The following is a 19,773-nucleotide window of genomic DNA, read 5'->3' as shown; positions in this document are numbered from 1 at the left end:
CTAGCCACTGCTGTTGGAGATGGGCTAGAGGGGAACTTTGGGTAGTCATTGCACTTCTCTCTCCAGCATAAGTCTTCTTCCTTTCTGTCTTTTTGTTATCAGTCCCTATGATCCTCTCTAATCCTTAAGGACCAAGAGCACCGAACATACTCATAGCTCCCCTTTGGGATAAGAAAGTTTCTAGAGCATCTGTAGGGTCAAAGCAGCTGGACTGCTACTCCTTCTGGGTTGTCCGTAGCACAGATGACCAGCTGTCAGGATTTTTCTTCCAAGTACATTTGGGGTTTGGTAGTTTGTCTCTCTTTGTTCTTTAGTAGTTACTTGGAGTTCAAAAGACTTCCCAGCAGCTGAGCCATCACTTACCTACTTCACACATATAAAAGCACTCACCCCTTAGTCTGTGCTAGTCACCACACAATTCAGCAGCTGACCGAGCATTAAAAAAAAAAAAAAAAAAACAAACCAAAAAACCAACACCAAACCACCCTTTCTAGCCATCAAAAGAAACTTTGCCCATTCAGACTGCCCTAAACCTTAATCAAACCCCAGCTATGGGAAATAAAAGATAATAATAAAAACTGAAATCCTGGAGGAGAACTCAGGATTTCAGAATGCCCTAGGGGTGACTCCTACCGCCAGAAGGAGAGGACAAACTCCAGAATTGAGCAACCTGTGCCAAGAACACGAAGCAAGTAACAACTTTTTGTTTAAAACCGAGAGCTGAAGTCAGCAAAAGGACTGCAGCTGCTGTAAATGTCACGTGTGTGAAAGACAGAGGTAGCTACTTAAGCCATTAGTACCCAAAAGGTTTAAGGCTTTCTAGATCAAATGTGGCTTAAAAAGGAGATGAGGCCTGGCAGGCAGTGAAGATCATGCAGTCCAGGTGGAATGTGCTTTCCACCTGGGAAATTCCCCTTCCTAAGCAGGCAGCTATGCTCTGCTCCAGCTGTAACCTCCAAACAGATTACAGATGCAACACACGCTGCAAGTCTCAGGTTAAGAAAGAAGCTGATGATTCCAGTGAAACCCAGAATAAGTTGTCCCAGGCAATAATGAACATTCATGCAAGTAATCAAAGGCATTTGTGTATCGTTGCTTGTGTGTGCATCCAGAAAATGCTGGAGACATAACAAGACCTGAGGAGCAAACAGCAGTTGTCTCTAATTCAGACAAGCTGATACATCATTTGCAGTTTCTTCTACTTGCTTTTCCCCTTCCATAATCATTGTTTGACATTTGCCTGAAGCAGGGCTCCCGTTTGTGTCCCAGTATGCTACAGCTGTTGGATAACTCATTCAACTGCATCAGAGAAGAATCAGATATACAATCATCACCCCCACATCTCCTGCTGTTAACAGTGCCCATAGTCCCATGCATGACCGGAGATGGAGGGTTGGTGTCTCACTGCAGGACAATGATTGCCAGACATTGGCTCCCTGAGAATGGAGAGAAGGAAGGAGCAGAAGCACATAACAGTGGTGCCTAATAGCCTGCGCATGACTAAAGTCTACCAGCAATGCAAACCTTTGTCTTGCCTTATGGAGGAGATGTTGCTCCTTCTGAAGATTAGCTGGCTCATCCTCTTACTGTACTTGGCTCCCTCCATCCCCTACAGAGACAGCTTCTTGCTTTGGACCTATTGGTCAAATCCCATTCACAAATCCCATGTGAATTCTTCAAACTCAGGATTTACTCCTCTCTCTCGTCTCTAACATTAGCTCTGGTCAAAGATGGGTCAGTGGATGGCTGAAGTACACGGGCTATTGTCATTACCCAGCACTGCAAAGTTTATAATCCAGTTTCTTCCTATTGTGTTCATTTATCTGACTAAAAGTTGAATTAAAATTGAGGTACAATGTGATAAACCAGAATTGATAAACCTTTCTTGGGGGATTGGGTGAAGTGTAGCTCAGTCTGACAAGTGCCTACTTCTGTCTTTGTGACAGGATAGCTGGACTCCAGACACCAACATGACTGAACGCTTTGACTGCCACTACTGCAAAGAGTCCCTGTTTGGTAAGAAGTACATCCTGAGGGAGGACAGCCCCTACTGCGTGAAATGCTACGAAAACCTTTATTCCAACACCTGTGAGGAATGCAAAAAACCTATTGGCGCTGACTGCAAGGTATGCCAGATTTGTGTCTTGTTACAGAAATCTTGACAGAGTAGCCTGGATACATAGCTGTGAGACATGGTGCTACCACCTGGAAAGATCCAGCTTAACAGCTACCTAGGGGTTTCTTTTGGTGGGATAGCATGCTTTCTGGACCCCTGTATCTGCTTTTCACCACTTCACTTGGCAAACCCTTCTTTACCAGGCAGGTTAATAGAAATGGAAGAACATCCCTTTCTTCCCGTAAGGCATAGGATGATCTGATGATCTGATGTTAGAAAGTATCTCTAATTCATTAGGAGAGTCCAACTGTCCTTGGGGCCAGCTGGGATCTGGAAAGGTGGCAGAAGCTGATTTTGCCTTCCTTTGGGTCAGAGGGAGCTAAGCCCCTGCTGGCTTTGCAGTGACCACAATTCAGTTGTCATCAAGAGACAAGACACACTCAAGAAAAGCTGCCAACTCACGGACCACAAAAATCTGGCTAATGTTGACCCAAATAATAAGTCAGTTAGAACACAGTTAGAATAATTAGCCTTTTAAATACAGAATGATGATAGTGGAAGTCTAACTAAAGATTGGAAGGGACAGAGCAGAGGCCTTGCTTGCTTGAGCTATGCACTGCTGCACCACATGGAAACACCTACCTGGTACAAATGAGGTGTGACCACCTGCATTTCTTTTAAATTAACCAAAACGACTGGAGTTCATGCCAGTTTTACTCTGACTGACTGAAGACAGATGATATTTGAGCCATCCAGTGAAGTGTCTGTTGAACTGTTACAGACAGACTTCATCCAATATACATCCTCCTTGCACAAAATCGACCTGTTCAAAGTTGGCCAAGAGTTTCACCGACAGTGTGAGTTTGCACTAGAACAGCAATTTGCATTGCATGGCCATGGGATTCTTGACTGGTACAACGAGGTCTGATGTCTGATTTCCTACATTGCTTATCCATACCTCCAGAAGCACCAATTAGTCCCTATTACTGATACTACCACTCTATCACTAGTTCAGAGATATAAAAATATATGCTTACTCAGATTGGAAAAAATAAATGTCTCATATCTTCCAAATTGATCTATCCCACCCTATTGGCAAGCAGGAAAGCAATTTCAGAAGCCTTAAAAAGGCGAGAATGTTTCACCGTCATGACAGGGAACTGGCAGTAATCTATAAGAAGGTATAAAACTGCCAGCGTTCCTACAGCTCATAAATATTCAGATTAGAGAAGAGATACAGCTGGCCTGACCTGAAAAAGCAAAATATTTCTGCCCCATTCCAGAATGTGCTTTTGTTTTAAGGTCTCTTTTTAATCCCCTGAGAAGATATTTCCATGTGTTGATATTCAAGAATTTTAAAACTTGGACCGGCTTCAACAAATCTCAGACAAAGTATTCAGGAATTAATTAGGCTGAACTTTTCAACCCAGATTTATGGATTTAGGGAGTGTGGGTATTATCCGATATACTACTCTTCCTTACTTTTAAGCAAGACACACTCTAATAACAGATAGAAGAAAAAGCCCCTAATTGCCTGCAATAGAAGAATATTTTATATATGTAAAGAACCAGAACTATATGTGGAAAACACAACTATAAGATAGTAAATAAAGATTTCTTAAAGAGCTGTAAAGTGTACCAGAAACAAATGTGTCCTTTTTTGTTTCTGTGACTGCTGTTTGTGCCTGTCCATGCTTTATGCTGCAGCTTTTGAACCTGTTGATCAATTTTAACCAAATTCTGACAAACGGATAAAAGTTGCAAATCTGAATTCCTACAAGTTTTCTGAAAAAAAACATGTGGTTGGATAGAAAAAGAGATCATATTAATGTTCCCGCTGAGAGGAAAACTGGAGTAGTTTTTCAATGACAGTAATAGACACTAGAGAATACACTTGAGAGAGCCCTTATAAGTGCCTCAGCCACAAGGTAAGTTTCAGTCGAAGCTTGTGCACTGTATGTCTGAGCATAATTCAGCCGTGAAAGACAAAGCCAGAAAAAACCATGCTTCTGCTCCTCATTAAACTGTATATATACATAGGTATATAAACACATAAGAAATATACACATATATACATACACAAGATGTATGTATTTTTATATGTATCTTTTTACAAATTGCATTTGCATTTTCCCCTGAGCAAAGAAGATAAAATGTACTGTGTTTGGGAGTAAAACCAGTATGTTTACTGCATGTACAAAATGGACTCCATATTTATTTGTATGCTCTGACATAGCCTTTACACAGCTGTAAAATTTGGAACTAAAACCTAATGCAGTGACAGTGTTATCAGAAAGGGTCACATCCAGGCCTCTGCATCTGGCAGGGGCACCCACCCTCACATCCACATTACAACCTGAAAAGCTCCACGTAGCTCTCACCTCAGATCCTCCTTTGCAAGTCCCTTCTTGGCCACCGCTGTTCCTCTACGCAGAGAAGTGCTGAACTGAGAACTCAGCTGCAATTGAGATGTTCCTATTTTCACCCTGTGAAGAATTTCCTTCTTGAGGATGGCTACCTAGTTAGTCTAGGGATGTTTCTTAGGACTTGCAAAATGTGAGACTAAAGACTAGGATTAAGATTTGGAGCTCCTGATTCCTTAAGAGTGCAAAGCAAGAATTAGCTTTGATAGCATCTTAAAGGCTTATTTGTCTGGGTGAAAATTACTGTACAAAAACAAACAAAGTACACCAAAGTAAAACAGGTGTTGACAAGAGGACAACCAGCTCTCCGTCTCTGACACTACTGCAGTGTATCAGCACTGGTGCATAGAATCATCTCACCTGAGTTGAACTTAAGCCTGCTCAGACACTGGTAACGCTCCAACTTTGACAGCACTGGGCTCTGAGAGGGTCAAACTGGTGCCAGATTTTCACCTCGTGTTTTAGCTATGGCACAGAGAGCCCATAAGACAACTATCCCGAAGACAAGCTTTCTTTGAATTCAAATCAGGAGAGAATTTGCTTCACTATCTTTCAACCTTCCTATGGTAATTTATGAGTAACTGTGAATGTAACTGAGTAATAACTAATTTGTTCTTTATTTTAAATGCTTTTTTTTGCATTAAAAAAGCCCTGAGTGACAGCATGTGTCTGAATGACACCTTTGGACTTAGGCCATTTCGGTAACTGTAAACAATCCTAGCTGATGTTTATGAAACTTTCACAGACAGATTAAAAGCGTCATATACTGAGTGGTAGGAGGCACTGGCAGGCGGTAGAAAAACAAAATGTTGTTTCTCTCGCAGCTATTACACATTATCCATAGGCCAACAGGTTCTAACAGAAATTTACTCTTTCTAAAAAGAATTGGCATTTCGTTGCCTACGTCCCTGGTGAACGCTCACTACACCTACAGTTTTCATGCTTCTTTCTGGAAATCCATCCACTGTGTTCTCATTTGCTTAACTGCTGAAGTGTGACTTTTGGTTGATTTTGGCTTTTTTAATGGTTTCCTTGCAGGCCCTATGGCACAGATCCAGTGTTTAATGCAGTCCACAAGTTGGCCTTGGCAGGCAGGAGGGGGTGAAAACTCTCTGCAAAATGTGAGAATGAAATTAAAAGTGGATTGCGAGGTAAAGCTACTGTGTCAGCACGCAGGCCAAAAATTAATCAAAAGGGTCAGTCTTACACTCAAACTAAACAAAAAAATAAAGCTTCTAGTAATGTGGACCAGGAAAGGGAGAAAATATTTGTTTTTCAAATTTTTAATGTTTAAACCTTGTCCTGAGTAGCAACACTTTTTCAGTGCATTACTGAACATCAGACTAGTTGTTGTGAAGTGGAATGGTAAAATCTCTTCTCATATCCCTAAGGTGCTGGGTTCAGCACAATATCACTATTTTTACCTTTTCTAAACATGCTTTTGATAGGGAAGTACCAGTCTAACATATTTGTTTTGCTACAGGGTGTATGTGGCTAAAATCTGAACAGCATTTTGTTGTCATACCCCATTTCCTCTGCTCAACCTTCTGAAAAGAGCATTGCGGCAAGCAAAAAAGTCTGATGTAGTCTTCATTCATGAACAAACATATACAGTTACTCTTCTGGTAATAGTCTCTCTAATCTCCCTCTTTCTGTTGGGTCCCTGTCGAAAGCCAGTTCAGGAGAAAAGGTAATGCAAAATGGCTTAAGTTTACTTAGACTTACAAAGCCAGAGTAAAAGACAGTGCAGTTGCAGGATATGAGGCGTCTATGCTTAACCCACTTACCTGGTAACTCTAGTCTTGGGGCTCTTCTAGTTCAAAAAACAGAAGAAGTCACTGGCAGGCCCATCCTAGAGGCCCAATAAACCATGCTGGATCAAAACTACACAGAACTATGGAGGAGCTATAAAATGTGATTTTGCCAATGTTGAAAACAGTTATCTTGACAAAGTTTTCTTTGGGGATGACATCATGAAAATAAGTGAAAATAAAATTGTTTATAAAACACTTAATGGCTTTTCAAAACCATGTTTCAAACCCATTTGGGTTTGGGGATGACTCTAAAGTTTTGGATAGAAATAGGATCTGCATTAAGTTTTGCTTGCACCATATTCTTACAGTCAGTCATCTGAGTGTGTACAAAGGACCTCCACTTGGCCCACTCTCTGACACCTGTTTGAGAAACATCCACCATTCATTTGGTTGTCCCAAGGAACGCTGAGCTGAAACTTTTGGGTGAAGCCAATTCTCAGATCAGGCTGAGAAAAGCACCCATTCAAATTTGAGTAGTTTCAGGTTTTGCTAATCTGGTTACTTTTTATCTTCAAATGAAGCCAGACAGGGGAAGGATTATTTTCCATGTTCAGAAGAAATGTAACTGAACGAAGTATTAAACATTTCTCCCTGCAAATTCTGCTGCAGGATTTATTGCAGCTCTGCTGAGACAGGCATTGCCCTCCTCCCCTTCCCTTTTCGCTAGCAGCACATCTGGAACTGCTCTGGTGCTCTCTGCACTTCAGCTGTAAAACACTTCTACAGGACAGACCATGTCCATGAGCATCTGTCTGCATGTGTCTCTATATATGTAAACACTGTTCCAATTCTCAAATTTCAATCTATGGTAATTCTTCAGTCTCTTGTCTGTGTTTATGTGTGCTTTATCTAACAAGAACACGTGGCTGTCAGTTTTCATAGACAGATACACAGATCAATCGCAAAAAGAGTCATTCTCCAGATTTCTTTTAGGCAACATAAGAAGCTGCACTTAAAACTACAGTTAAAAGATGTAGCACCAGGGACTCATTTCCCTCAGGCTGCATGAAGTCATGCTCATCGATATTTTGAAGATACACTCCAGTTCTGAGTCCACAATAGTAATTTTCTTTATTAGTTCTTCCTGGAAATCCACGCAATAAACAGGAATTAGTTGTGTATCACTTGTACCTTCTGCCGGAACAGATTTATTTGGGTTACAATCAGCTAGCGTAACCCGGAGCTCACATGCCTAGAGTAAACCTAATGCTCTTTCAGCTTAACTGAGGACCAGCCTAACGGTCAGACAAGCTTGAAGTCAGTTTTGCACATGCAACTGCTCCAGTGTAGAATCTGTTCCAGATCAATACAGCCACAGCTTATGTACAAGCCAAAGGCTCCAGTTAGATACACAACACGCTGAAGCAGACCAAACCGGATTTCTGGTGACTTTATTATACTGACCTAAGAACAATCGTGATGCAGAAACGGTTTCCTCAGTACCTGGGACTTCCTTGCTTTGGATGTGACAGACTCAGAGAGAGAAAGCAATATCCATTTCATCGGTCTACTATTCTGCTGCAGGCACGTCAAAGCCAGACATCTTAGACTCCCTCTACATTCGATGACAATATCTGTTATAATCACCCAAGGTAACTAAAGATTATTCAACTCAGTCTGTATCTTGGGTACCTTGTGTTGTAGCTGCGCTTCATCACTTTGCCATGATGAAATATCTGCTACTTTCACCTACCCAGCTAGTATCTGTACAAGCTGCCATCACAACTGACTCAAGGATCAAACCTTTCATCATTGACACCTAATCCTTGTCTTCATTACTCCTCTTCTAAAAGGCACGCACCTTCTCCAGGGTATAATTTTATTGATAAACAAGGCAAAACAAAAGCAGATAACAGCATATGAGTTCTGGAGATAAAAAATAGCTTGCAGAATATTGCAAAAAGAGGAGAAAGGCATCAAGTGGGAAAGAGACAAGAGAAAGAAAAACAGATCTGTTGTCATTCTATTTTCTAGGAGGCAAATTTCACATTTTGGAAAACTCTGTTGGCTATATGTTGTATTTTTCTGTTGAAAATATTATTCCCCTCTGAGATCAGATTTAGGCTATTCAACTTCATTTAAAGAGAAAAAAATGTAAATATCTTCCAAAGAAGGTTTTTTTTTCATTTTGCTTTTAGAAAAGATTAAAATTTTACAGTCAGAAATTTGGGTTGTGTCAAAAGCAGTTAGCTGAAATGAATAGACAGGCTGAATAAACAACTGTCTGAAAGCTGTAAAGTAGAAGGCTTAGATATTCTATCGCAGGGTGCAACCTCCGAAATGAAAGACACATTGGGTACCAACTGTTACTCACAGTGATTTAAGAAATTCAGGTGAGTAGCGCAGATGTCCAAACAAAGAGTCTTGATTGCATGGTCAAATTCTGATTGAAGTTACTATAGTCCGATAAGCCACCACACACAGGCTGAGCTAGGCAAAACTGTTTCAGTGCTTCCTGTTAGCCATTTATGAGAACAAGGCTCCTGCAGACATAACACGTGTCTATTTTAGGTTAACCTAAATCCACAGTATCTCATTTGCTCTGTGCTAAGATTGCACATTTGGAGTTACCTGTGACTGTACTGACTGACATAGAGCAGCTTAGGTCAGATTATGTTTGAACGCTTCACGATGCTTCCATTTACGCTATTAAAAAATCTGATATTCTACAACTCATTCTTTTCCTTCAGTTAACCAGACTAATTCAGTGCTTGTAATTAATACATAGTGGATCTTGAGCTAGAACCCGAGAAGTTATTTCTGCTGTATTTTTATACTCCCCATTCATGACAATACTAGCCCCTCACACTTCCATCTCAAACCGAAGCCTATATATTTTGGGGTAGACACCCTTTCTTCTAACGATCTAAGCTCCATTTTGTTTGAAGTCCAAAGACACTGTTCAAGTGTTACATGATTAGGCCACCTAATTTAAACTTTAAAAGGCACAATCCATCCCTTTAGGTCACAATTTTTAGAAGGACCTTTTTTTTTAAATAAAAGTACCGCTGTGGAAAGTATTTTAATACTTAGGTGCCTATGCTAATCCCTTGGCCGGAGTGTTCAGGATCACTGGCTGCAGGTACGATGTGATTTCTCATCTTTCAGTCTGATCCACATTTGAAACATAGGTAAACCAAAACACAAGAGTCGGTAAAAATTAGTTGCGGTGAAAAAGAAAAGGAACAGAGCTCAGACCAATTCCACCCCTGGTGTAAATCTGTTGAACTGAATAAATACCAGAAAGGAATTGGGAAAAGGATTGCTGTCCAGCAATGAACAGCTATGAAATGGCCTAGAAATCAGCAATAGCTAAGACAAATAGGGGAAGCCTATTGTACGGTATATAAGGTTAACAAGTTTGAGTCTGACTCAAAAATGGGGTTTTATTCTCAAAGGAAGTACCTAAATGAAACTAGTTGTTCCTCTGCCACGTACAAAAAATGAAGGTTACCTTGAACTGAAAAAGGGTCAATGGTTGTCATGAGCTGTTGTTGGTTATCATAGCAAAATAAGTTCATCTTCGTCAGAACATTTTGTTTTCTTGAGCTGTGTGAATTAGCCTCAGCTCCTGGCTGTGGTTCAGATTTGGACGAGTTTGCATTCTCAGAGCTTCCAGTTGTACAAGCTATTCATTCCTTTTACTCTGTGGTTTTGGATTTCTACAGGATCTGTCTTACAAGGACCGCCACTGGCATGAAACCTGCTTCCACTGCTTCCAGTGCAAGAATTCATTGGTGGACAAACCTTTTGCTGCAAAAGAGGAACATCTGCTTTGTACCGATTGCTACTCCAACGAATACTCTTCCAAATGTAATGAGTGCAAGAAGACTATTATGCCAGGTTAGGATAGTCACTTTTTGGACTAAGAAAAGATTAGGCTAAATATCAAGCCCAAAATCAGTAACGCTTGTGACAAATATTTTTCCTTGACTATCTCTGCTAAGTCATGGTGAACTTTGTAAAAGACAGTTGATGGTGCATTCTAAGTCATTTCCATGACCAGAACATGTAATTTTCATAATGGATCATGATAGAACTGTTATTCACATGAAGCAGATTACTCTTGCAAATTAGTATTTATTTCATTTAGCATTTTTATTAATGGGATTTATAATTTTCTACAGCAGTATTCATTAAAAGGCTTTTGATGGCTGGACAACTAAAATTGATCTTTCTGTCCAATCCCAACTTTGTACTCTGTCTTGATTGGCTTCCACTGCTTGATGATCAGAAGCAGCTTGCAAATTTAATAGCTTACTTAATTCACGATTTAGCTTTTTATGTAGTGACCCTAAATTTAGCTTCTCCCATAAAAATGAAAAATTGGTCAAAGTGCCTCTAAGGTCTTTCTTGAGCACAAAGATACGAAGAAACAGGAAAGAGCTATTTTCTTTTTCAACATGAAACGTGAGGTTATAGTAAGAGATTGCTAAAACCTCTTCTGCTCATGTCAATGCTACAGCATTCTGTGATGATTTGAGGGCTTAAAGTGGAAGGAATATTGGTCCAGAAATAAAATATTAAAAGGCAATTTGAAGAATCCTTGTACATGCTCCATAACGATTACTAGCTACTTTTTCCAGTAAAATTTTTCCTTGGCTAATTCTGACATTGGTCATCTTCGACAAAAGCTGAAAACCACAACGTTGTGCACCTAAGGTGTAAAAATGAGGGCTTGATGATGAAATAGGATGTATAAATAGAAATAACAACGATATTTAAAAGCAGATGGTCCTATCCATTCATGATTGAGTTTAGGCATCTCCTTCTATTATTCCCTGTGCACCTGTTTTTACTGATACAGCACTAACAACTGAAATGTTTGGGAATAGCCAGTGCTAGTTTTAAAGCTGGAACTACATATATGTATGTATTTTTAAGACTGTTCATCAAATTCACCCCCATGATCAGTGAGTTTATTTACCGAACGGATTACTGAATCTGGCTGGATTCAGCCACCCAGAGAACCCCTACTTCTCTTATAGTCTGAAACAGAAGAAATCAATTTTTGCGAAGCTTTACAACGACCAACTGGTCTTTAGCTGCTTACTCAAGATAGCCGTGATGTCACCACGTTCGGAGAGAGTACACCCAGCATGTGTTTTCTACTTACACAGCACACCATGTTAGTAGAGGAGCTACACCAGAGCACTATGATCACCAGCTGAGGCATAATTCATTTTGAAAGAACCAGCAAGTGGTTGGATATCCTTTATGGAGACTGTTAATGCTACACTTGCCCTTTGCTTTGCTCCACTAAATGTACAATTGAGATTTAATAAAGCATTATCATGACATGCCCATTAAATACTAAAGTAATTACAAGCTTGATCTTTCAGTCCTTCTGCAAACTAAACTCCCACTGACTTCAGCCTAGCAGCTAACAAACAGGGCTCCCCCTGCCTTGAGTTTCAGTGGCAACACAATCCCAACGAGAGAACAGCTAAAAATGTGCAAATAAAATTATAGACTATTCAAAAAAAATTATCCACATCTCCTTTTTCCAAAACATCATTCCTTCAAGGACTAATTTATTTGCTCCCTGGTATGATATAGAAAGTTACCAGCACAGAGAGGGCATAATTCTTGAAAGGTGTCCATTATTAAAATGGATCCAAAATATTCAGGCATGTAAGCATCAGGCAGAAAGATAATTAGCAGTTCACTTACTACACTCCTGCAAGTCAATTCTTAAAAAAATAAATAAATAAATAAAAATCCTGAAGTATGCCTCTGGGCAGAATTTAATGAGACCAAAACAGAAAAAGAAGAAAAACATGCAACTAGTAAACAAAGAATAATTAATGCTTGAGAAGCGAAAAATGGTAAAACTTCACCCCGCAGTAGTGGAGGTGGGGAGAGCTGGCATCAAAGGAGTTAGTGTGGTTCTTCATCATTAGCCAACACGATCAGCTCATCAGTCTTCCAAGCACTTGACATCATGTTTGTTGCTACAGGCTTCAGGAGTAGTGCAGAACTGTAGGAGCATCATTTGTTTGTTTCCCGTTCTGGCCAGTATTAAATATTCTGACTCAAACTGGTACGTAGGAAATTATACAGTGTGCAAAGAAATTTCTCCACATAAAAGGGCGTCTCCAGTTTCCTGGAAGGGCTCAGAGTCCACCTGTCACACAGTGGACTGAATCTGCAAAGGACAGTATCTGTACCCTAAAACTTCACTCTAGACAAGTACATTTAGCTCCTAACTACCATACCACTTTTCTGCTTTTCAGTAAGGGATTGTTTAAGGATTTTTCTTCCTTTCACATTGCAACTATGGTTTAAATACAGCTGAGGACAGAGCGAAAGCTTCTTTCTTACTGAAAGTTTCAAGAGACAGAAAAAGATTTAGGACAGGTGTTGCAGACCTGGAAACCATTGCAAATTTATAGTGGACCTCAACGAGGACAGGAACAAGGCCCCAGAGCAGATATGAAACAATCCTTTGTCTCAGACAGTACTTTATTGGGAAAGGGAGGCAAGAAGCTTGCCAGGAATTAACCAGGTATCTTGCAGCTGTCTGAAAAAGAAACAAAAGGGACTTGGAATGAACAAAGTCAAACTTTAATGAGGAATGGCCTTACCTTCACTCAGCACTAACAGCAGCTTTTATTGGTGTCTCGCCAATTCCCCAGAATCTTCCGGTGCATTACAATTCATTATTAACTAATAATACCACAAAAAGGTGTCCTAGGCCTTCATTATTAGCAGTAAATGTTTCTCTTATTTATAGGAGGAGAACCACCACTCACTCTCCAAAAACTTAAAATGGTACCCCATGTCATGCAAAGCTGGTAGGAACGTGAAATAGCCTCTAGCTCATAGCTGCACTGCTTATTGACTGACAGCCAGCTGTCAGGCAAACGAGAGCTACAAATTGCATCCGTCTCAGCCAGAAGAAGTTCAGTTGATGCTCTGGTCTCATTACAGGTACTCGGAAGATGGAATACAAGGGCAACAGCTGGCACGAGACCTGCTTTATCTGCTACCGCTGCCAACAGCCTATTGGGACAAAGAGTTTCATCCCTAAGGACAATCAAAACTTTTGCGTACCCTGCTATGAAAAGCAGTTTGCCATGCAGTGCGTCCAGTGCAAGAAGGTAGTGCTCTTATTTTACTTACCTAAAACCTAAGGGATTGAAGCCCATCCCATTTTACGTCCAAGTAGGTAGAATATCTTGTTTTTCTATGTGTGTTAAAAGATTCAGAATCAACTGACTTTAAGAGATGATACAATTTCAGTTCCCATCCTGCACCAGGCACAGCATTTACTACAATGAGGATTCTCTTACTCAGGATTAAAGATCCCTTTGTATGGAAAGCATACAGAGAACATGTTTTAAAAACAAAACAAAATAAAAACTCTGCAGTGGAATAACCTCATTCCAATATAACCCATCATATATCACATACCTAAACATTTCAACTAGAAGGAAGATGAGCTAACACTGATCATTTTTTAATATTCTAATGAAGCTCAAGACAGAGATAAGCTTTACACAGAGCAAATGCTGTTCCTGAAATAAACACTAGTAAACTCAATATGCTCAGGAGTACGACTTTCTAGGCTAAGGACCTTTTATTTGTGAATTTCCTAAATTCTGTACACAGACACTGATAAGAATTTTAGAATTCCTTCCTAAAAAGAATCATCTCATCACTCAGGGAACTAACAAATCCCAGTTTCCTATGGATATATGCATAGGCAAAGACAATCAAAACTATAGCTCTATCCAGAGTGAATTCCCTTTCCCACTGCCACTGTTTCCTTTGCCTCCCTTTACCCTCTGCGTACTTCCAGCCACCACCTGTGCCCACACAACCCAGACTTTCTTCCATGCGTGCTACCGGCTCGTCTGCCCTTCCAGTCAAGCGAAGCTGCAGCCTGGTCAGACATACTAGCTGGCCAGAAACGACTGCATCTTTGCTGCTGCACAGGCAAACCAAAATAGGTAAAGGCTAAATTTTTCTTTCAGCCTTTGACCTAAAGTATACCTAATGACCTTTACTACCTCCTATCCATCCATCAGTTTTCTGAAGCTTCCAGGAGTTTCGTATCTTAAAAACTCTGTCTAGTGTCCAAGTTTAACCACGTGAGAAAAGGCTCAAAAACACTTGGGAAAGAGACAAAGACACAGATGAATACACATAGTAGGCAGCATGATCACATACAAGCCCGATTCCCAGGGAATCTCCCTTTAGGGAAGAAAGGAAGAAAAATTAAACTGTCCAATTTTACAGCCTTCTTAGTAATACTCAAAGGATCAAAAATGTTCAGTTTGTCTAACATCAGGGGAGCTGTTTTTGTAGGCAACAACTTGTTATAAGGGAAAAACCCCAGACAAAGTCCGGAGAAGCAGAAAGCAAGCACTTCAGCTAAAATTTGAAATAAAACAGTCTTTGCCAAGGAAAGTAACAGGGAAGTTGAAACACATAAGGTAGTTCCTTCACCATGAAGAATGGGACAGGTGAAGGAACAGAGATGAGACGAATCCTAGCACATACATATGAAAAGCGACATACAAAGACTAGCTTTAAAAACAAAGAGGACAATTGAGAGTACGATTATACAATATATGGAGAATAAAGTACTTTTACTATGGGGCTTCTTTGTATAAATTAGGAAATTATAACAAATCACTCGCATGCTTTTCTCAAGGTCAACTCCAGCCAAAATGAGGATTTTGCTGCTGTTATGCGTTCTTTCCTTCCTCCCACCCGCAAAAACCTCATCACCCTTCCTCTCTACCAAATCAAGACACAAACCTGCCACCCTCAAGAAAACACTTTCTGTCTTACTTTCCATAAAACAGGCTATCACTACAGGAGGCGTTACTTACCGGGAGCAGCCGTGGCATAAGGAGTGCTTCGTTTGTACTGGATGCAAGAAGCAGTTGTCCGGACAACGCTTCACCTCCAGGGATGAGTTCGCATATTGCCTGAGCTGCTTCTGCAACCTCTACGCCAAGAAGTGTGCTGGATGCACAAACCCAATCAGCGGTAGGTCTCTCACGGCCAGTGCCTTTAAATTCTGTTGTTGGTTTTTTTTTCAGTGAACTGCTTCTAATATTAAAAATGGTTCAATAATTCATTCCAAATAACTTGAGAGACTCAAGACACTATATAATTCAAGATGTGTGAAAATTAAATATTTATGATGCCTTTCAAGTGCCTAACAAAAAGAAACGGAAGAGGTCCTTAAATTGACATTTCCTCCTTTTCACCCGATTTTCATGGAACGCGGTGGACACACAGTAACAGAGCTATGCGTGTAGCGGGATATGCATGTTCTGTACGTCATTCCACTTGCGTTCATTAGAGGGATCACTGACCTCGGCAACAACAGTCCCTCCGCCAGCAGAAAGTGTCTAACTGGCTCATACCTCGTGTTGTAGCACAGCGCATTTCTTCCCTGACTTCTCAGGACAGCAACTGAGAAATCACAAGGCTTTTAGATACTGCTTTCCAGTACAAAAGTACTTAAAGGAGCAACTGCTTAGAGCTTTGCTATGAAACACTTAGCATAAAAATATAACTTCTATGAAGTAATCAGCATTTAACAGTATAGTCCATACAGTCCAAGACTCAAATCTAAGTTATATCTGGACCATTTTCTCTCTTGTTACTGCTCTGCCCTTGCGCCTGTCCTTCACTAACATATCATAGAATCATAGAATCATTAAGGTTGGAAAAGACCTCTAAGATCATCGAGTCCAACCGTCGACCCAACACCACCATGCCCACTAAACCATGTCCCTAAGCGCCTCATCTACACGTCTTTTAAATACCTCCAGGGATGGGGACTCAACCACTTCCCTGGGCAGCCTGTTCCAACGTTTAACCACTCTTTCAGTAAAGAAATTTTTCCTCACGTCCAATCTAAACCTTCCCTGGTGCAACTTGAGGCCATTTCCTCTTGTCCTATCGCTTGTTACTTGGGAGAAGAGACCGACACCCACCTCGCTACAACCTCCTTTCAGGTAGTTGTAGAGAGCGATGAGGTCTCCCCTCAGCCTCCTTTTCTCCAGGCTAAAATATGCTTGATTGCATAGCTCCTAGAAAAGTCAGTGCATAACACCACTGGTACTGTTTTCTGTTTGTGTGAAAGAGGCATTTCTCTTCTGAATATTGCAGTCCTTTCTATCATATGCTGTTTTTTCAAAATGTTGCTACTGAAGGAAAAACAAAACAAAAACCCCTCTCACCAGGTAAGAGATACGCCCAACTAAATCTTTTCATTGACTTCCAGCTAGTCATTCCAATGAATCATATTCAAATTGCTTGCCATTTCTGAGGTTAAGCAAGAGAGAATTAGTACTGAGACATTTGTCCCTTTTCTCTTTTTTCCTGTACAGCTTCAGTACCCCTTATGATAACCTCCATAGCCTCAAACTCCTCAATGTTTTTTGCAGTTTGCTAACCTGCTTCTTTTCTTGAGGCACCCCTCTTTCAAAGCTACGAATCAAGTCATGACACAACCTGTCAGACTTCCTTTTTAATGCTCTAAATGCATTTTTACAAAACAAAATTAATTTACTCAGATGCCATAAAACATCCTGTAAAAAACTATCAGACTTCTGTTCGGGCGCGGTTGCTTTCCTTTGCTTCTGCTGTACATCGTAGTGCCATCCCTTGAAAGTTCATTTCTGCCATCGTCTATCACCAGTGGTAACAGTCCAGTTCACTAACTTAGCTGAAAGCCGCAGAACTATTTGAGGATGAAAATATTACTTGCTACAGAATAAGGGTGGCAAAATTAGCACAGCAACAAATAGATTTGTCACAATGGCATTTTTTCACTACTGTATGTCGGATCTCCATAGCAATCCATGAGGGGAGTCTGAAATAGGATCACTTGATGGCTCATGTGCTATTCTTTTCTTGTAACAGAATGCTTTTGGTTTTCAAACAGGACTCGGAGGAACCAAGTACATCTCCTTTGAAGAACGGCAGTGGCATAACGATTGCTTTAATTGTAAGAAGTGCTCCCTCTCATTAGTGGGTCGCGGCTTCCTCACAGAAAGGGATGACATCCTTTGCCCTGAATGTGGGAAGGATATTTAAAGCTCAAAATAAGAGGTGGGGAGAGCGGAGGAAAGCCGTGCTTGCAACATATAGTCTGAAATCCACGGATGTTCGGAACTAGCTTTGCCACCCTGTGTTTTGCTGTATTATTAACATTACTTAACCTTTTTATTCAAACTCTCCAAATCTGGAGAGAAAACAGCTTCCAAATCTCTAGTAGCAGTGCTGGTGTTTAAGATTTCTACAGCTAACCAAAACTAATGCGAAACCTGAGATATAAAACCATTTGGGTGTTATTGACATGACATACTCCTTTTGTTTTGGTTTTTTTTTTTTTCCTTCCACTAAATATTCCAGTAACAAGCAAGTGATATAGGTCAAGGATTACAATGGCCACACACAATACATTCATAGACGGATATCAGGGTGAAACCCTCAGCCCACTGAAATCGATGGCAAACACCATTCAATTTCAATAAGGCTGTGGTCTCGCCTCAGTGTTCTTGAGCGATGTGACTAGTGTGTGCTGTCAAGTGTGTAGAAGGACTGCGAACGTAGCGGGTGTTTCAATGTGCAAGGATTTGTGCCATGCCATAAAGAGATAATGATAAAACAGTTGAAGTGGGAGTGCTTCATAACAGGTACATATTTTATTGCATGACTAGCTGATCACTGTGTGAAGTACAAGTTCTGATTGACAGTGTCAGTATTACAGTTAGTCAACATTACACTGCACATTGTATTTTTCAAAATAAAATAATTTAAAACAAAACTATGATTGTGCTTTAATTGTATTTACATGTTAGATATTTACAAATAAAATGCTTTCACAGTCTGAAGAAACACAATGTAAGAGCCATACAAACACAACCCTTTTTGCACCCAGTCATTATGAAACTGTGGAGCTTAGCCAACCCTCCTACAGGCCCTGCTGATACGACGTAGTCTTCTACTAACTGAAATCAGTGGGAAAATTATCAGCAAAACTGAACAACTGTATGAAAATACTGAATTGACTGCAGCTGATAAAAATGTGTTCATAGGCTCTAAACTCAAACCCAAAATATTATTGTTCTCAGCAAGCAAGGAGGCCAAGACATCTCAAAAGACATTTAATCTTTGCCCAAGTCAGAAGTTTAACTTCTATACTAGGGCATGCTTTAATTTTGTTCTGTATTGCAACACATAATATCCTTTGCTCCAGCATCACTTCTGCTACATGTTTGCTGCAAAGGCAACTGTTAGCAACAGCATGCTGGCAGGACAATAAAATCAAGAGGAAACAATCCAAAGGAAGATAACTCTCTTCCCAAAGCAGACTTCAAGAAATACGGCCATGTTATGCAATGTACGATCCTGGTACACCTTCCAGATGGAATTCATTTGTATCCAGCAAAAGGAGGAAAGTAATATGTCACACTTCCAACAGGAATCTCCAGATGTGGAAAGAAAAATTAGGAATATACTTACTCGGTGCGTAACAGGGTAGGGTTTTCACCTCCTGCCACCACTCTTGAATTTGTCTCTTTTTGTACCAAGTGTAAAGTGCTCACAGGTCATTCCTCTCTCATTAATTCAACAAGCTAAATAGATGCATCAGATCAGACTTGGTTTACTGTACACCATTTGAAGAACATGGCTGGCTGACATTTTTGAAGTGCACACCGCGCTAATCTCATCTCGCTGAATGACTAAATTCTATCCTTTGGTGGCTTCACTCTATGATGAAGGCTGTAGTAAAGAATAGCCATAAAAATCCCTCTTATATCCACACCTCCCAAAAGAGGGCAAGTACCTCACGTACTCTCTCCTGTGGGGTCTGGCAATCACCCAGCACACTGCAGCTCTGCTCTAATACTTTGCCGAGAGAATAAGAATTACTATTAGCTAAGGGAGTAGTGGAAGGTTGTAAGAGCAGCATGGCTTGCATCTTGTCCCCCCAAGTGCTACAACAGACAGCAAAATGGTCCCAGCTTTGGGGAAAGGTAGGTGAAACATGACAAGGCTGGAAAGCATACTGGCCTGAAAACAAGACTGTTACCATGCAATAGCAGCATCATGCTATTATTCCAGTACAGTTCTGCATATCACTCCGTAACACATACCAACACACACGTGCTCCTAGCAACTGAACTACAACAAAATATAGCCTAGACTCTAAACCACTGCCAAGAAGCCACCCACAAAACAGAACTCCTACCAGACTGTTACACTAGTGCAAGGACCAGCACTTCACACGATACTAACTGCTGCTAAAACTCCAAGGTAGCTACGGAGCCTTTTTACCCTGTATGCTTTTTCTTAAGTTCTAATCACTTTAAGTCCACTGAAATATAACCGTATAAAATGAACAAGCTTAATTACATCACAAAAACAACTCAGCACGACTTTG

At 40.5% G+C, this 19,773-nt stretch overlaps 1 protein-coding gene across 2 annotated transcripts in view; it reads left to right on the top strand.

Moving 5' to 3' along the window:
* The window catches only part of FHL2 (four and a half LIM domains 2), a 46,718-nt gene extending 28,568 nt beyond the window's left edge, over nt 1-18,150 (top strand). For both annotated transcript variants that reach the window (XM_009326248.1, XM_009326247.1), the window contains exons 2-6: nt 1,947-2,126; nt 10,022-10,196; nt 13,287-13,456; nt 15,170-15,356; nt 17,269-18,150. In XM_009326248.1, the coding sequence (XP_009324523.1) occupies nt 1,971-2,126; nt 10,022-10,196; nt 13,287-13,456; nt 15,170-15,356; nt 17,269-17,420 (840 nt within the window). In that variant the 5' untranslated portion in view covers nt 1,947-1,970 and the 3' untranslated portion in view covers nt 17,421-18,150. The remainder of the gene's footprint in view (nt 1-1,946; nt 2,127-10,021; nt 10,197-13,286; nt 13,457-15,169; nt 15,357-17,268) is intronic.
* Nucleotides 18,151-19,773: the final 1,623 nt, after the last annotated feature.

The sequence above is a fragment of the Pygoscelis adeliae genome, unplaced genomic scaffold (assembly GCF_000699105.1).
Source record: "Pygoscelis adeliae isolate BGI_AS28 unplaced genomic scaffold, ASM69910v1 Scaffold156, whole genome shotgun sequence".
Taxonomy (NCBI): domain Eukaryota; kingdom Metazoa; phylum Chordata; class Aves; order Sphenisciformes; family Spheniscidae; genus Pygoscelis; species Pygoscelis adeliae.
Note: the sequence above shows the minus strand (reverse complement) of the source record. Positions and strands in the feature narration are given on the sequence as shown.